This window comes from Heterodontus francisci, chromosome 15, assembly GCF_036365525.1.
Source record: "Heterodontus francisci isolate sHetFra1 chromosome 15, sHetFra1.hap1, whole genome shotgun sequence".
Classification (NCBI taxonomy): domain Eukaryota; kingdom Metazoa; phylum Chordata; class Chondrichthyes; order Heterodontiformes; family Heterodontidae; genus Heterodontus; species Heterodontus francisci.
Genome location: NC_090385.1, coordinates 34,156,596 through 34,175,439, shown reverse-complemented (window position 1 = coordinate 34,175,439; position 18,844 = coordinate 34,156,596). Strand labels below are relative to the sequence as shown.

The window sequence follows — 18,844 nt, the reverse complement described above, 5'->3', positions numbered from 1 at the left end:
TGAAAGCTCTGCTACCCTTAATAGATTGGATAAGAAGGCGTTCCAGGTGATTGTTTGTTCCAGCTCCCTTCATGGGAGTTTGAAGAGGACTTTCTTCCGTCAAGATCCCTTTTAAAAAGTTCATGTTAAAATTAGAATTTGCTTTGGCATTGCTTTGGGTTTCTGCCTTCTGTCCTCCCTCACAAAAATGAAATTTCTGATAGTCTGAGGTGAGTTTTAATAGTGAGTACTAAGACGTCATTGAGAAAGTGTCTGGGAGGATTTATTAAGTGACGTGAAGGATCTGAACCCAAAGACAGGTCATGCATCCTGCATTGGTGCTTATCTGCATTTTTTTCCCTCACCCACTCCCATCAACTCCCACATACAGATCTTGAATAGGTGGAAATTACAAATGTAAACAGGCAAGTTTGCATAAGCCCTATATAGGCTTTGTGGTCTGATTTAAAACTGCAACCTCCCCATTCCTTTAAATGGGCCAAGCATTTTGACATGAGCATGCTTGCTCACCTCACTGGTTCATATTCTTGGCGAGGTTTATCTTCTACATATATACAGAACAACAAAGATCAGAGTTCCAGCATGTTCAAAGAATTGGACTTTGGGAGGCTTTTAGGGTGGAGTCAAATGGAAAGTTAGAGTGATTTATCAAGAATATCGGGCATGGTGGTTGAAGGATCTGCCACAAATGTTAGAGCAGGAGCGTCAAGGTGCAAACAAGAATACAGGCCTGGAGGAGGTTGCATGGATGGCACAGAGCAAGTCCATGGATGGCTTTATAAATTGAGACTATGATTTGGTGCAAGATGTTGAGATGTAGGTCAGAGAAAGGAGAGGTGATAAATGTGTGAAACTTAGTACAGGATAGAGTGCAAATGGTGTAGTATTGTTTAAGTTGTGGTTTGTGTCTCCCTCAGTTATCTATTTGCATGAGGTGCAGCAGTTCTGCTGAGCTTGGACTGCTAGCTGGCCATAATATTTTGACATGAGCATGCTTGCTCACCTCATTGGTTCATATTCTTAGCTAGGTCTATCTTCGACATGTGTACAGAACAACAAATATCAGAGTTCAGCATACAAAAAATGAGGAGTCATGCAAAATAACTTTAAAAATTTAATTTTAATAATTGCTTCCATCAGCATAACATTTTTAGTCACCAGTTCTATCAATATTATAATGGAATTGATATACAGTAAATTCCTTCTATAGCACTTGTACCAATATAAATTTTTTAAAAATATGTTGTTTTGTCTGTGACTTTTATGCGATTTGATACTTGTTACGGCTTACTTGGGCAACATCGTAACAGTATGTCATTTGGCCTTGGTCCCTGCATTGTTGGTTCTTGCTTACCACATTCAGGTAGCATCCCTGGTCTGTGCCGGTGGTGAGGAGGAATGTCTCCCATGGCATGGACTTCTCCATTCTGCTCACTTGCTGTTTTTGTTTTCAGCTGCAGATTTCCACCACGAATCAACCTTGCCCTAGCCTGCACCTTAACAGTTTACATTATTGCATGTAGTCTTGAGTTTTTATTAAATTAGGCTGGCATATTAAAGTTCTGTCTGTGAAAGGAAATATAAATACTTTCTTTTTTGATGGCTAATATACTTAAAACCGAAATCTAGAGTTTTCTATTTTTTAAATGCTCATCTCCCTTTTTGAATGAAAACTGTGATAACATAAATAGTTTGATAATCTGACAATCTAATGTTAACCTTTATTTGGCTATTATAAATGAATAAGCTGGAAACTGAAATGAATAAATCTCATTTTTAAATGATCTATTTATTGACATTGTTAAATTATAAACTTGTTTTATCATTTAGTGATTGCCCCATGGTTTATGTATAAAATACCGAGCACTAGGCTAGAGCTCCCTCTATTTCACAGTCTAAGCTCCACTGTTCCCTGCAGTCACGTCCCAAGCTCCCATGTATTGTTGTAGATCGTTCCTGATCCCATTATCCACATCCAACCCAGTCTGTATTATTGCCATTTTAGTGTGTCAACACCCTGATGAATAGTAATTTAGTAAAGGCAACATATATGAGTTATACACAAAGATGAGACGAATGAAACTTCTTGCCAATACTGCCATTTTCTGCATAGCATCTCTCTTAATACTCCATAAACTGTTTTGTAATTTGTGCCTAAATTTCTCCTTATAACCCTTAATCCCATTTCTACCCACAAAATCACTTTTCAGAAGAAAAAGTGCTATGAGGAAGTTGTAAGATTTAAAACAAAGTGTCCAGTAGAGTCTCAAGATTTTTTAAAGGTAGCATTCAAAGAATATTGTAGAGGGAGTTGAATTGAAATTGTTTGGTTACAATGGTTTATGACATGTGATCTTTTCAACTTTGGTGACTCATATGGCTCTCTGCTCCCCAGGTAGGCCTCTCAATAAACAAAATACATTGAGATGAGTGAGATTCAAATCAATAAAGTAAATTGGTAGGCAGTATTAAGTGTTGTGATGCAAGGAAGTTTGACAGCAGTTGAATAAGGGAGCAGATATTGTTTTATGATATTGTCCAGTACATCGGGCAAACTCCACCGCTCTTGTTCGGTTACTGCCTTGGGAACCTTAATGCCCACCTGAGGGGCCAGATTTATCGGTTTATTGACAGCTCCGACTGCAGCAGTCCCTCAGTATTGTACTGAAATGTTGTCCTACATTGTGTGCTCAAGTCTCTGGAGCGGGGCTTGAACCATGACCTTCTAACTCCAAGGCAAGAATGTTACGACTGAAGCAAGTCTGGCAGTAATATGCCTTTTTGTCAATTTTGTGTTTTCTGCAAAGGGAAATGAGACTTGAATGTTTGTTTAACAGGTGGCTCTGGAAAAAGGAGTAAAAGTGCAAGTCCAGCAGATTCCCCACACTCAAACGAGAAGGAAAAAGAGAAAAATAAGAGTTCAAAATCTGGCTCTGGTAAAGACAGGGATAAAAATGATTCCATCAAATTAGAAAAATTGGAAAAAAGTTCAACAACAAGCAAAAAGGTATAGTCTTATAGATATAAATGTATATATCTTTGATAATTGATCATGGGATAGAATTAAATATGGAAGTCAGATGCGTGACAAAGGAATTTACTGAGCCTTTTTGAAATAGGATGTCAGCTTTTGATCCAATGTTGATGTCAAATTTTATTTTTTAAATAAACTTTGTATTAAGTGTGTATTTTATTTATATTGTGGACCCTTTCCTAAAAAGTGTGTGTTTCGAAAGCCTGCAAAGTTGAGAAATTTTAAGTCAAATGTTCAAAATTAATAGAACTTGAAACTGTATTTTCAATATCAAATATAAACACACGAAATGCTGGAACCACTCAGCAGGTCTGCTAACATCTGTGGAAAGAGAAGCAGAGTTAACGTTTTGGGTCAGTGACCCTTCTTCGAGTTAGCCTATAAAGTTGATTGGCCTATAACTAGCATTTTATCATGGATCAAATTGGTATTGGGAAGGAGGTGAAAGTGAAAACCAATTTGAATGGTGTGAAAGTTTTTCTTGCTCAGATCATCCTTTGTCTCTGTGTATCTTCCAGCTTTGCTTGTTCTACCGCATTGAGTGTTTCCAGCTTTGGCTCCAGTTCCTCTGATTTATCAAAATCAGTGTTCCTGCTTAATTTACCCACCCAAATTTGTTCCCTGCCACTTTCCAGGTTCTGCAATCACTCCCAAGTCTAAGATGTGGAAGTGGTATGTTGTTTCATACTGGAAATGCTGCCTTATTCGACTTGTGCCTTGGCAGGTCATCTAATTTGCTAGGCATTGCTGCTTATATTTGTAAACAATTGTTATTTACCTAGAGGGGAAAAAATCCTAGAAAAAGTAGCTTCTTTTTACATTTGCACCATCATAACGTGAAGTGCTGACATGGAGTGAACAGAGCTGGAACATTGTGAGCTCTAACTGGAATCCTCTGGCAGTCCTCAATGGAAGGGATAAAGTGGAGCAGTAATTGCAACATTCTGGTTCCGAAGAAGGGTCACTGACCCAAAACATTAACTCTGCTTCTCTTTCCACAGATGCTGCCAGACCTGCTGAGTGGTTCTAGCATTTCTTGTTTTTATTTCAGATTTCCAGCATCCACAGTATTTTGCTTTTATTTTATGTCAATATCAAATGATTGGCTTGGAACATTGAAAAAAGACTTGCATTTCTATAGCGCTTTTCACGACCACTGGACATCTCAAAGCCAATTAAGTACTTTTCAAGTGTAAGCACTGTTGTAATGTAGGAGAGACAGAATTGGCAACTTCTCTGGGGGAATTCCTCTTGCGGTGGTAAAGTTAAAAATAACTGCAATTCCCAGAAATGAAGTGAGAAGAGAAAATATAGTAGACGCATCAGTATCTAAAGTAAAGAAACAGATCAATGTTTCAGGAAGATATCCTTCTTCAGTCTGAGAAAATATAGTAGACGCATCAGTATCTAAAGTAAAGAAACAGATCAACGTTTCAGGAAGATATCCTTCTTCAGTCTGACAAAGATTCGAAGATCATCTATGTGAACTCTTGACTCTGGACGTTGCAGGCAAACTTTCTGACTGCATGCTTGGATCAATCTAGGTTACCTGCAAAGCCTATTGTATATTGCCACTGGGAAAAGAAATATGAGGGCTGATCTACAAAAGTGAATCATTCCAATCATGGCCCCTTTTCTGTCTGGTCTATGTTGCACGCACATTATGTAAACTAGCAACGTGCCTGATGTAATGAGCAATACAAGTCCAAGTTATGATATCTATCAACCTATGAGGCTTAGTTGTATTAAAATCTTGATGAGTTAGCCTATAAAGTTGATTGGCCTGTAACCTAGCATTTTATCATGGATCAAATTGGTATTGGGAAGGAGGTGAAAGTGGAAACCAATTTGAATGGTGTGAAAGTTTTTCTTGCTCAGATCATCCTTTGTCTCTGTGTATCTTCCAGCTTTGCTTGTTCTGCCGCATTGAGTGTTTCCAGCTTTGGCTCCAGTTCCTCTGATTTATCAAAATCAGTGTTCCTGCTTAATTTACCCACCCAAATTTGTTCCCTGCCACTTTCCAGGTTCTGCAATCACTCCCAAGTCTCAGATGTGGAAGTGGTATGTTGTTTCATACTGGAAATGCTGCCTTATTCGACTTGTGCCTTGGCAGGTCATCTAATTTGCTAGGCATTGCTGCTTATATTTGTAAACAATTGTTATTTACCTAGAGGGGAAAAAATCCTAGAAAAAGTAGCTTCTTTTTACATTTGTTCCATCATAAGGTGAAGTGCTGACATGGAGTGAACAGAGCTGGAACATTGTGAACTCTAACTGGAATCCTCTGGCAGTCCTCAATGGAAGGGATAAAGTGGAGCAGTAATTGCAACATTCTGGTAGTCTTGGAAGCGAGAGAGAAGAGCAGAGCTTGAGTACACAAGAGCAAGCTTTGAAAGGAATGCAGGCTGGCAAATGTTAAAATGCTTAAGTGGTATTGGATGTTTGTGTATGCAAAATATTTTTGCCTGTAGTGATGTGTTTTGGTTCTCCCTTAAAAGAATGCAATTAGTGTGGTCTGGATCTATTCAACATGCCTCAAGTTTGTAACACATTTTAATTTCTTAATTATGTCTTGTAGGAATCTAGACATGATAAAGGAGAGAAGAAGGAGAAGCGTGAGGGTGGAGGACTGAAAGAAGACAAAAAACAATATCCTTTTTATTGATCCTGTGGCAATTGAAATATACAAACTTCGAACCAGAAAATAGTTATGGGCATTTCTACATAAACTTAGAATGCTTTTAAATATCTCAAAACGTGTTCTATAACACGGACGATCTTGTGTAGATTTGAACAGTCAACTTCCTGAAAGGGTCAATGTTCCCCTTGTCTGATTTAACAAATTTGTGGCCCTTGTACTGGTTCCAAAACAGCTTTTGTTCCAGAATGACAATCTGCGTTAGAAAGCACAAGTGATGTATATTTGCTATTTTTCTTAACAATCATACTCATAAATCCTCAGAAAAACATAGATAATGAAGAATGACACAACTAATGGTAAGGGTCTGATTTGATCTGAGTCTGAAATCAATTAAACATGAACTATCAAGTCTTATTTTAGTACTTCGCTAGGATTGCAGTTCTCTTCGTGTCGCTTTGTTGTTCCTACATTTTTTTCCCTTCCTCCGATGCGCGCACAGCTTGGTGACAGCAGCATTGGGTAAATCTGCTGGATAAAGTGACGACAGGAATTTGATAGTGGGAATTTGATGCAGAGGGAGAAGGAAGTGCTAAGTAATTTAAATCACGGGGTTACAGTAAATATATAAGTAATTAATTAGATCTAAGGGGATAAAATTCAAATTGAGTAGAGGATGGTAACATTAATTGCATTGAAAAAAATCTAGTGTACAATTAGGAGGAAGGCAATACTAAATTGAAACACATGTAAGTAGATAGACTTTTAAGCAAAATGACCCAGCATTTGAGACCCGTTGCCAGAAACTCCTGTGACATGTGGGAACTTCAGGGTGCTTCATGTCGCTCGGATAACCATGCAGGAGCTGCCTGCAGTTGCTTGAACTCAGGCTTTCTGAGCTTAATTGACTGGAGCCATTGCAAGACATGGAGGAGGCTGTGAATTTCCTGGAATGCGCTTCCAGAAGGTGGTCACCCTACAGCTACAGAGTCCAGCAGGATAATAAATGGGTGGCCATCTAACTGGGTAGGAAGAGGCAGGCAGCGCAGTAATCCCCTGGAAATATGCCACTCTCAAACTGAATGCTGATGAGGATGCAGACATTAAGGGGAGCGTAGTCCAGAGCTCTTCAACAACACCATGGGGCAAATGACTGCACAAGAGCCCAGCGAAGTGTAGAAATGTAGTGGTCATGGGCAATTGATGGACTTTTCTGGAACCATCAACGTGAGCTTGGCATGCTGCATTGCCTTTCTGCTGCTGCCAGAATAAAGCACATCAGTGAATGGGTGCAGAATATTTTGTGGGGGAAAGGAAAATGGCCATAAGTCCTGGTTCAGGTTGGAACCAATGATGTAGGTAGGAAAAGGGTTGGAGGTTCAATCCGAAAGTCATCTTTGGGCATTTAAATAGTAAAAGGGCAGTAGAAGGAGGGGTGGTGCCGATTAGGGACCAAAAAGGGGATTTACACATGGAGACAGAGGGCATCGCCGAGGTCCTAAATGAGTACTTTGCATCTCTCTTCAAGGAAGAAGATACTGCCAAAGTTATAGGGAATAAGGAGTTTGTTGAGCTACTGGACAGGCTAAAAATGGATTGAGAACGTATTAGAAAGGATGGCTGTACTTAAAGTTGAGAAGTAACCAGAACCAGATGGATGCATACTAGGATGCTGAGGGACGTAAGGGTGGAAATTGTGGGTATACTGCTTAGATGCAGGGGATGGTGTCAGGGCTCGAGAACTGTAAATGTTACACCCTTGTTCCAAAAAGGATATAAAGATAAACCCAGCAACTGCAAACCAGTGACTTTAACCTTAGTTTTAGAAATGATAATCCGGGCCAAATTTAAGAGTCACTTGGACAAGTGAAGTTTAATTAAGGAAAGCCAGCTCGGATTTGTTAAAGGCAAATTGTGTTCAACTAACTTGATTGGATTTTTCATGAGATTAATGTAGTTGATGTGTTGTACATGGACTTCCAGAAGGTGTTTAATAACGTGTCACACGTTGCTTTCCAGCAAAGTTGAAGCTCATAGGATAAAAGGGACAGTAGCAACATAGATACGAACATGTGTGACGGTAAACAGAGTAGAGGTGAAAGGTTATTTTTTGGACTGGAGGACAGTATAAAGTCAGCTTCCCCAGAGGTCGGTACAAGGACCACTTTTTTTTTTATCTGTATTATTGACCTAGACTTACAGGGCACAATTTCAAAAATTTGTACATGACGCAAAACTTGAAAAGTATTGTGCACTTTGAGGGGGATAGCGATACACTTCACGAGGACATAGACAGGCTGGTGGAATGAGTGGTCAGGTGGCAGATGAAATTTAATGCTGACAAGTGTGAAGTGATACATTTTGGTCGTAGGGATGAGGAGAGGCAATATAAAATAAAGGATACAATTCTAAAGGGGGTGTAGGAACAAAGACAGGATATATATGCACACACAGTTGAAGGTGTCAGGGCAGGTTGAAAAAGTGATTAAAAAGGCATATGGGATCTAGGCTTTATAAAAACCAAGGAAGTTATGATGAACTTGTATAAAACATTGGCCTCAACTGGAGTATTTTGTCCAATTCTGGGCACCACACTTTCAGAAGGATGTGAAGGCTTTAAGGTAGGGTGCAAAAAAGATTTATGAAAATGGTTCCAGGGTTGAGGGGCGTCAGTTACATGGATAGATTGGAGAAGCGAACCAGAGGGCATCGATTTAAGGTGATTAGTAAAAGAATCAAAGGTGACATGAGAAAAAACTTTTTTACACAACGAGTGGTTAGGATCTGGAATGCAATACCTGACGGTGGGGTAGAAGTAGATTGAATCAAGGCTTTTAAAGGGGAATTTGATAAGTACTTGAAGAGAAAAAATTCGCAGGACTCTGGGGAAAGTGTGGGTCTTCAACAGGGATGGAACCAATGGTTTCACAGGGGGGTTAACTAGAGTTATGGAGAAGGGTTTAAACCTATTTGGCAGGGGATGAGCACAAGGATTAGCCATTAGAGAGGAGATGCAAGATGCATAATGGACTGTGAGAGGCACACAGCTTTAGATTATTAGAAATAGTGGGGAATCAGACACTGTTCAGGAAGGATAAATCAGTATTGATTGAAGATACTATTACAGCATTGGAAAGATGATGTACATGAGGATTCAAAGATGGAAAGCATTTGATTGGAGTTAAGGAACAATAAAGGAGCTATTCAACAATAGGTCATCAAATAGTGGAAACAAGATGCAGGGGCAAATTGCAAAAAGATGCATGAACTAATGATTGGAGACTTCAATTATTTTAATTTATACTGGGAAATAACAGTGCAAAGGGGAAAGAGCAGGAGGAATTCTTGAAATGTGTACAAGAGAACTTTCTTGATCAGTGTGTTTGCAGCCCAACAAGGACGTAAGTAGTTCTGGGGTATGAAGTGGGAAATTGAAGCATCTTTTAGTGGGAGAGGATTTGGGAAACTGATCAAAATATCCTGTTTAGTTATGGAAAGGACAAGGAAAAATTGAATGAAAGTATTCATCTGGAGGAGGGCTAATTTCAGTCAGTTGAATAGGGATCTGGCCCAGATTAATTGGAATGCAACAGAGTGCTGAAAATACTCAGCAGGTCTGGCCGCATCTGTGGAGAGAGAAAAACAGAGTTAATGTTTCAGGTCTGTGACCTTTCATCAGAAATCTTAGCGCACGGTTTGTTTAGCATTCAGAACCTGGATTATGGAAACCAACCTAAAATACTGAAGGAACAAGGTGGCGCTGCAGACATATTTGTGGCCTTTTACACAGATCTGCACTAATGTAAAACATCCATTAAGCCTCCTGCAATGTAGTTAGACATCTTTTGAAATGCTTTTTACAGTCCTTTTTTAGAGCCAGTTACATTGTTCTTCACTCTCTACATCGCAAATGGAAAATATTAAAAAGCAAGGAACCAAAGAATTTTTCTACTTTAATGTTTAAAAAACGAATTTTGTCAATGTTACAGTAGCATTTTTGTTCCTTTACAAAAATTTAGAAATTTAATAGATTGCTTGATTTTAAATTGAGCCGAAAAACAACCTTGTGATATCTCGAATGACGATGGTAGCTAGTACAAAAGGGTTACTCAGTTATTCGGGCCATCACATTTGCACAGCAGCAACTAAGTCCTCTAACATTTGTGTCTGTTAAACTTTCACTGGTAAATTGGCACTGATGAAGCTACGAATCACAATTGTTGATGCATTGTTTTCCACAATGTTGTCAAATACTGATGAGCAGTGATGCATAGAATAGGTTGTTGGGACACTCATTAAAGTTCACCTGTAACTGTATAGACATGCAAATGTTCGCATTTAAACTTAGTGAAACTTTGAATAGCCTAATTACCTTTTATAAACAAATAATTACATAGAATTGCTACAAGAAAAGATCATGAACAGATCACATTTAGATGATATAGTTCTAATTTTGGAATGTAGGGAAGAATTACAGTGCATATTGTTACGACCAGGTGTGAAATGTGTCCAGGGGTCTTTGGCTGTATTTACCTGGTCTTATTGTAACAGGGTTTAATTTTAAACACACTGTGTTTTGAGCTTCCCTTTGTGAATTCTTGTTCACAGCTTTCCAATTTTAAGGCAAAGAAATGACAAAAACAGGCTTTCTTTGGTTTAAAGAAGAAAAGTGAAATTTATTAAACTTAAACTTTTAAATACAATTCATGCCTACTGATATACAGCATGCCCATGCTAACATGCACATGCGATATACACATGTAGATCGGGACAGAAAAGAGAAGAAAACATAAAGTGGAACAGGTTGAGGCAATATCTTATTACTGTGCTTCGCTCATAGTATAGTCCTTTTGTAGGTAATTTGTGCATTTCGTTGGTGCCCAGTATTCTGCTTAAACCTTGTTCACATAGGGAACTTTTCTCTCTTTGAGGTTCATGTGTCTTCACAAGATTCAGTTCCCTGAGAGATGAGCAGGCAGACAGGAGAGGAGGTAATTCTTGCTTCAGTTCCAGGAGCACATGGCATTCTGAGTGCAAATTCTGTTTTTCCAGTTTAAAACTCCCCTAGTTGGCCAGCAGGTGCTCACATGACTGACTGGTTTGGCCAGGTCTCTTCTGCGTATTGGGGCGAGGACTTTCTTTCTTTTTTTCTTTCTTTTCTTTTGGGCCTCCTTATCTCGAGAGACAATGGATACGCGCCTGGAGGTGGTCAGTGGTTTGTGAAGCAGCGCCTGGAGTGGCTATAAAGGCCAATTCTGGAGTGACAGGCTCTTCCACAGGTGCTGCAGAGAAATTTGTTTGTTGGGGCTGTTGCACAGTTGGCTCTCCCCTTGCGCCTCTGTCTTTTTTCCTGCCAACTACTAAGTCTCTTCGACTCACCACAATTTAGCCCTGTCTTTATGGCTGCCCGCCAGCTCTGGCGAATGCTGGCAACTGACTCCCACGACTTGTGATCAATGTCACACGATTTCATGTCACGTTTGCAGACGTCTTTATAACGGAGACATGGACGGCCGGTGGGTCTGATACCAGTGGCGAGCTCGCTGTACAATGTGTCTTTGGGGATCCTGCCATCTTCCATGCGGCTCACATGGCCAAGCCATCTCAAGCGCCGCTGACTCAGTAGTGTGTATAAGCTGGGGGTGTTGGCCGCTTCAAGGACTTCTGTGTTGGAGATATAGTCCTGCCACCTGATGCCAAGTATTCTCCGAAGGCAGCGAAGATGGAATGAATTGAGACGTCGCTCTTGGCTGGCATACGTTGTCCAGGCCTCGCTGCCGTAGAGCAAGGTACTGAGGACACAGGCCTGATACACTCGGACTTTTGTGTTCCGTGTCAGTACGCCATTTTCCCACACTCTCTTGGCCAGTCTGGACATAGCAGTGGAAGCCTTACCCATGCGCTTGTTAATTTCTGCATCTAGAGACAGGTTACTGGTGATAGTTGAGCCTAGGTAGGTGAACTCTTGAACCACTTCCAGTGCGTGGTCGCCAATATTGATGGATGGAGCATTTCTGACATCCTGCCCCATGATGTTCGTTTTCTTGAGGCTGATGGTTAGGCCAAATTCATTGCAGGCAGACGCAAACCTGTCGATGAGACTCTGCAGGCATTCTTCAGTGTGAGATGTTAAAGCAGCATCGTCAGCAAAGAGGAGTTCTCTGATGAGGACTTTCCGTACTTTGGACTTCGCTCTTAGACGGGCAAGGTTGAACAACCTGCCCCCTGATCTTGTGTGGAGGAAAATTCCTTCTTCAGAGGATTTGAACGCATGTGAAAGCAGCAGGGAGAAGAAAATCCCAAAAAGTGTGGGTGCGAGAACACAGCCCTGTTTCACACCACTCAGGATAGGAAAGGGCTCTGATGAGGAGCCACCATGTTGAATTGTGCCTTTCATATTGTCATGGAATGAGGTGATGATACTTAGTAGCTTTGGTGGACATCCGATCTTTTCTAGTAGTCTGAAGAGACCACGTCTGCTGACGAGGTCAAAGGCTTTGGTGAGATCAATGAAAGCAATGTAGAGGGGCATCTGTTGTTCACGGCATTTCTCCTGTATCTGACGAAGGGAGAACAGCATGTCAATAGTCGATCTCTCTGCACGAAAGCCACACTGTGCCTCAGGGTAGACGCGCTCGGCCAGCTTCTGGAGCCTGTTCAGAGCGACTCGAGCAAAGACTTTCCCCACTATGCTGAGCAGGGAGATTCCACGGTAGTTGTTGCAGTCACCGCGGTCACCTTTGTTTTTATAGAGGGTGATGATGTTGGCATCGCGCATGTCCTGGGGTACTGCTCCCTCGTCCCAGCACAGGCATAGCAGTTCATGTAGTGCTGAGAGTATAGCAGGCTTGGCACTCTTGATTATTTCAGGGGTAATGCTGTCCTTCCCAGGGGCTTTTCCGCTGGCTAGGGAATCAATGGCATCACTGAGTTCCGATTTGGTTGGCTGTATGTCCAGCTCATCCATGACTGGTAGAGGCTGGGCTGCATTGAGGGCAGTCTCAGTGACAGCATTCTCCCTGGAGTACAGTTCTAGGTAGTGCTCAACCCAGCGGTCCATCTGTTTGCGTTGGTCAGTGATTATGTCCCCCGATTTAGATTTGAGGGGGGTGATCTTCTTGATGGTTGGCCCAAGAGCTCTCTTCATGCCATCATACATTCCTCTGATGTTTCCGGTGTCTGAGGCCAGCTGAATATGACTGCATAGGTGTTGCCAGTAGTCGTTTGCGCAACGCCTAATGACTGGTTCCTTTGTTTCAACGCTGTCTGGTACTATCCTTCCAGCCAGGGGCTTGCAATTTTAAGTTTTAATGTTCATTTGGCAAAATCATATGCGCCTCAGTCTTGGCAGATGGGGGGCTTGCCTGACAATGTCAACTTTCAAGCCACAGACATTCCTTTTATGAGCATGTACAAGGAAGCATGCACGTTTCTTCCCGGAACTGGTCAGGAATTTCAGGTGGAGTCTGGTCAAGATGGCATTGTGCCCTGTTTAAACTGCCCTTTAAATTCTAATGTTGTGGGGGCAGTTATTCAAATCAGCATCAAGGGGCTTGTCTGGGGCAGTCTCCGGCTTCCCCAGGAAATGTTGTCATTTGTATCTTTCTTGTACTCAGTTCCCTGAGAGATGAGCAGGCAGACAGGAGAGGAGGTAATTCTCTGACTTGGGTCAGTTCATTGAGACATGTAAAAAGTTCCCAAAGCTTTACTAGGGAAAAGTAATTGATCCTGGAAGGGATTGATTATATTCCTAAAGAGGCATGTTTTCCCCATTAGAGTTTTTAGGGCCTGTCCTTCCTTCATTGGAGCACCATGGTGCTACTCTGACATTCTTACTGGCAGTTCAGTGGCAACTCCAGCCAATCAAGTGACCCTGCAGTCCCTGGGTTTTGTATTGTCTGCTGCTTCATGCTTGGGTGAGCAGAGTGGACTTTTAGAATTTTGGGGACCAACAACTTTCATTTAATTCATGAATTTAAGATAGCAAAACATCCCATGGTGTTTCTTTGGTAACAGCCAAGCCCAAGCAAGAATAAACGAGACAGTGGTGATGTTGGCGGTAGTTTCAAATTAGACTTTTGAAGATGCTAGGACACACAGCAAACTGAATGGATTTACAGAGAGTCTTCCAGAATGTGAGGGCAAGATATTTGAAGGTTGCGCCGTCAGAAAAGCCAAGGAGGGAGAAACACAGAAGACCAGAATTGGAAGAAGGGAAGCAAGCTGTCAGTGCACAATTGGAAAACGTTGCAGAAGTCGGGTAGAACAAACCTATTGTAGATGAGGCCAGGAGTTTTGAAATGATATGTACCAGGTCTGGGTACAAAGAACCAACGGAGCTTCCCAGGGCAAGTGATAGATGAGTGCTGCTTTATGCATGGTGCAGTGCAGGCATTGGAGGTGAGTGTGGGGCTGAATTTGGTATTTTGGAGATGGAAATAGGTAGCCTTTTCTTTAAGGCCTTGCAATAATGAGATTTAATTGTGTGCCGAAAGTAAATGAGTAACGTTCATTACATTTGAAAAGGTTGTCTACGATTGATATGGCCAAATCTGTAACATAAGATCAGGAGTGTCTTAACATTCCCAGCGAGAACAGACAGGCAGCTACTGGACTGCAGTGAACAAGAGTATCATGAGTTGACTGCCTCTCGAATTTTCCCCTTGCCCCCTGTGAGGAAACACTTTGCCTCTGCCTGGGCCTTTCTATGAGATTGGCTTCTCACTGTGTGGAGAATTGAGTGGGAACCCATGGTTTGTAGCATTGACATACTCACACTCATTTGAATCCCAACCCATTAAAAGTACTGATGCACTAAATTCTAATATTGTGCAGAAGTCTGCATTTGTGGTGTTTTTTTCGTTTTCTGAAATATCATTTTACTTTTTCTTGAACATTGTACAGGTTTTTTTCCCCTATTGGATTACAAGCTGCTGCCATGGATTTATTTGTGCTACTGAATTTCAAATACATGGACTTCATTTGTAAGGATGGCAAATCAAGAGAGAGGACCTAACCGAAGCCTATTAAAACATTTTGTTGAATTCCTTTCACTCCATTTATGTTGGCCATCGTTTAAAAGTTGAGTTGTGTTGTCTTTTAACTTGATGTTTTGTCTGTATGCATGTCATTTTCAGTATAATACTAGCAAGTGGTTTGCTCTTTAAATATAAGCACAATGTGCTGTATGCAGCAAAACCACAAAGTACATTTTGTAGTCATGAGAACAGACTGGAGTCTGCTGCAGACTGTCTACAACCTTCTGTCTTCACCTTTACGGCAACGAAGATATTTGTATATTATGTATACACTAGTATAGTGATTGTGTGTAATTAAAATCAGCCATTGTTTAATTTACTGATTAAAACTATCCCGTGCAGCATCTTGTGTTTATTTCATGATTTTAAAATAAATTGCAAGAATTGTCCTTAAAAGATGAAATTAGGTTTAAATTGTACAACTACAGGAGATTTCTATTTCCATGAATACCTATGTTTGGTCATAAATTTTCAAAATTGCATTTGAATTTTTTATCTGCTGTATTCTACCAGTGTAATCTTTTTCTAAATAAACGGATAGTTTTCTCAGTCGGTCATCTGTTGTAGTGAGGGTTTTGCTCATTCTTTGGGTATTATGTTTTTGAAATTACAGTTACTATTACTATTGGCACATTCAGAGAAGATGGACATAAAAACTATCCTGACTGCTTCAAAGTTCCAATTTTAAATAAAAGTTTAGACATACTGTCAAAATAGTTGAAATAATCGGAATGTCAGCTTTATTTATAGACCTGAAATAACCGTGCATTTTTGTTTTCTAAAAGCTCTTGGATGACTATAAGAATCTGTCAGTATAAAAAATAGCCTTCAGGCACTTTTGTGTTACAAAATTGTTTCTTTCTTATTTGGGGAGAGCGACTTTCATGCATAGATTTTCACATTTTGCTTAGTCAGCAACTGGTCTCACAAAGTTCCATTGTGTGATGTGAAAACTGTTTCAGTGGAAATTTAAGGGCCTGGCTTCGATTGATTAATTCACTGAAACTAACATGCATAATTCAACAGTACATTTGAAAACAGTTTCTTGAACTTACAATGCCATCTGTACTGAGCGTATGGTTGTTTGTGCACTTAGACTATAGCTAAAGAGAGACTTATGCCGCTCCCATTGACTGCTTCAATAATACAAATGCATGTTTCAAGATATTCAACAAAAGCATTATCTTGGACTTAATTCCAATTAGGTGCCAGTGCTTTTATCAGTGTAGGCCCATCACTTTGGATCAGTTTTCTGCTTTCTAAGTTTGGCTATGTTGAACCATGGCACAGAATGTAACAGTAAGGTTTGAAATAATGTATATTAGATATTCAAGTTTTTGATGTCAAGTTCTCTTTCCTGAAGGACATCAATGAACCAGTTGGATTTTATCAACAGTCTGGCAGCTTCTATGATGATTTGGTGCTAGCCCAAAGATCGCCAGGTTTTACAATTTACTATAGTGGGATTTGAACCCACAATCTTTGCTTGTCAAATACCATAACCACTGAGGTACCATACCCAGGTTAAAAAAAAAATTGAGACAGATTATCACCAGCTATTCATTACCCTTGCATTTGTAAATAGACTTTGTGGGCTGTTGACCTGGGATTTCAAATCAGCCAAAAAGTGCAGCTCCATCTGCAGAGCATCTGGAACTTGTGTGAACAGGGCAAACAAAATATGTGTCCTATAGAATCATAGAATGATTGCAGCACAGAAGGAGGCCATTTGTCCTGTCGAGTCTGTGCCAGCTCTGCAAAGAGCAATCCAACTCGTCCCACTCCCTCACCCCCCCCCCCCCCTCCTTTTTCTCTACTTAGCACCCTACCAAATTCACGACTGAAAAATGCGTCACGGACTGTGAAATCTTGGGTCCTCTGTGGAATCTTTGGTCCTCCATGAAACTAGCCATTTTGTGAACTTGTTGCGTTTTACTGATTGATACGAGGCTGAACTTGTATTTATTTCATCTCCTCTTAAGAAGTTGACGGAGCTCAGAAAATAGTTGGTTACAGTGGAACTTGTGGATGCTTTTGCATACTGTTTTTGATCATCCAAAGCTGTGGGTTTTCATTCAACGCAACTTGCAAAATGGTAGTTGCTTGACAAGTGCCAAAAAGCTATGACAGGACTACCTACCGAAGGTTTTTGGTAAACATGAGGACCATTCAACAAACTCTGTGGATGCGGAGAAAGCTATGTCTAAACACGGACAGGTATTCACAGCACAGCGACAGGAAATGAAGAAAGACAGTTGCAGGTTGCTCCATGCTCACATTCAACCACTGACTACAGTGAGTAAAGAATGTGACCTGTTAGTAGTCAGCTTTTCACAATAGTTTTAAAGTATACAATAAATGCTATTTGAAACCAGAAACCACTTTTGCCTTTTTTTGTTTGTTTTAAATGGATCATTTTTATGGTTTGTTGTGATACTGCAATTTATGATTTAAATGTGAAATCATGAAATTTAGTACTCTTAACATGCCATGACTGTGTGTAAAATTTGACTGTGAATTTGGTGGGGCCCTACCTGTAGCCCTGAAAATCTTTTCCCTTCAAGTACTTAGTTAATTCCCTTTTGAAAGCCACAACTGAATCTGCTTCTTGCTGCACAAAACGTTCTTCCTCATCTCTCCTTTGGTTCTTTTTCCAATCACCTTAAATCTGTCTCTTCTGGTTTGAGACCCTTCTGCCAATGGGTATAGTTTCTCTTTATCTACTGTGTCTAGACTCCTCATGATTTGGAACACCTATCAAATCTCCACTCAACTTGCTCTGTTTTAAGGAGAACAGCTCCAGCTTCTCCAATCTGTCCACTTAACTCAAGTCCCTCAGACCTGGAACCATTCTTGTAAATCTTTTCTGTACCCTTTCCAAAGTCTTCACATCCTTCCTAAAGTACAATGCGCAGAATTTGACACAATCCTCCACTTGGGGTGAACCATTGTTTTTTAAAGGTTTGGCATAACTTCCTTGCTTTTGTACTCAATGCCTGTGTTTATAAAGCTCAGGGTCCCAGTTGCTCTTTTAACCACTTTCTCCACCTACACTGTCATCCACAATAACCTATGTACAAAGACACCAGCTATCTCTGTTCTTGCACTTTTGAATTGTGCCCTTTATTTTACATTGCTTCTCCTCGTTCTTCGCACGTATCATTTCACACTTCTCTGCATTAAATTTCATCCATCACATGTCTGCCCATTCCACTACATGTCTCGTCTTGAAGTTTATCACTACCCTCCTCACTGCACTTCCAACTTTTATGTCATGTACAAATTTTTGAAATTGTGCCCTTTACACCCAAGTCATTAAAATACATTGGGAAACGCAGTGGTCCTCGTATGACCGTGGGGAACCCTACTATGCTTTCCTCCAGCTTAAAAAACCCACCATTCATCACTACTGTCTGCTGTTCTTCAGCCAATTTTGTATTGATACTACCACTGCCCTTTTTATTCCATGGGCTTCAACTTTTCTGACAAGCCTATTATGTGGCAATTTATCAAATGCCTTTTATACACTTCAACTGCACGGCCCTCATCAACCATCTCTGATACCCCTCTCCATTGCCCATGGAGGGCCCACCAGCGACAATGACCACCTTTGCAGCTAAGGTGCCACCATTGGGCTATGCTCCCAAACCTGCCAATTAGCAGACCTGCCTGCCAGGCCCCAGCATGCCCAGCAGAACTTACCTTGTCTTCACGGGTGTTTTGATGTTGAGGTATCATAGAGTTGTACAGCATAGAAACAGGCCCTTCGGCCCACCGTGTCCATGCCAACCATAATGCCTATCTATACTAATCCCATCTGCCTGCATTAATTCTATATCCCTCGATGCCTTGCTCATTCAAGTACCTGTCCAGATGCCTCTTAAATGTCACTACTGTTCGTGCCTCCACCACCTCTCCTTCATGTTGCAGCCTCAGCAGTGGCCACCTCTGATTGGGCCAGCTAAGGTGCCACCAGTGGGCTATGCTCCCAAACCTGCCAATTAGCAGACCTGCCTGCCAGGCCCCAGCATGCTCAGCAGAACTTGCCTTCCCTGGGAGGTGGGCCACCATCCTCAATTGGGTGGTGGTCCCAGTCGTCAGCGTCGAGTTGTCTCCTGCTTTCAGACCCGGCAG

General features: G+C 41.0%; 1 protein-coding gene across 1 annotated transcript in view; it reads left to right on the top strand.

The window, feature by feature from the left end:
* The window catches only part of thoc2 (THO complex 2), a 183,081-nt gene extending 167,583 nt beyond the window's left edge, over positions 1 to 15,498 (top strand). The window contains exons 36-39 of the mRNA XM_068047366.1: positions 2,838 to 3,007; positions 5,613 to 5,683; positions 5,983 to 6,031; positions 14,577 to 15,498. Of these exons, the coding sequence (XP_067903467.1) occupies positions 2,838 to 3,007; positions 5,613 to 5,683; positions 5,983 to 6,010 (269 nt within the window). The 3' untranslated portion in view covers positions 6,011 to 6,031; positions 14,577 to 15,498. The remainder of the gene's footprint in view (positions 1 to 2,837; positions 3,008 to 5,612; positions 5,684 to 5,982; positions 6,032 to 14,576) is intronic.
* Positions 15,499 to 18,844: the final 3,346 nt, after the last annotated feature.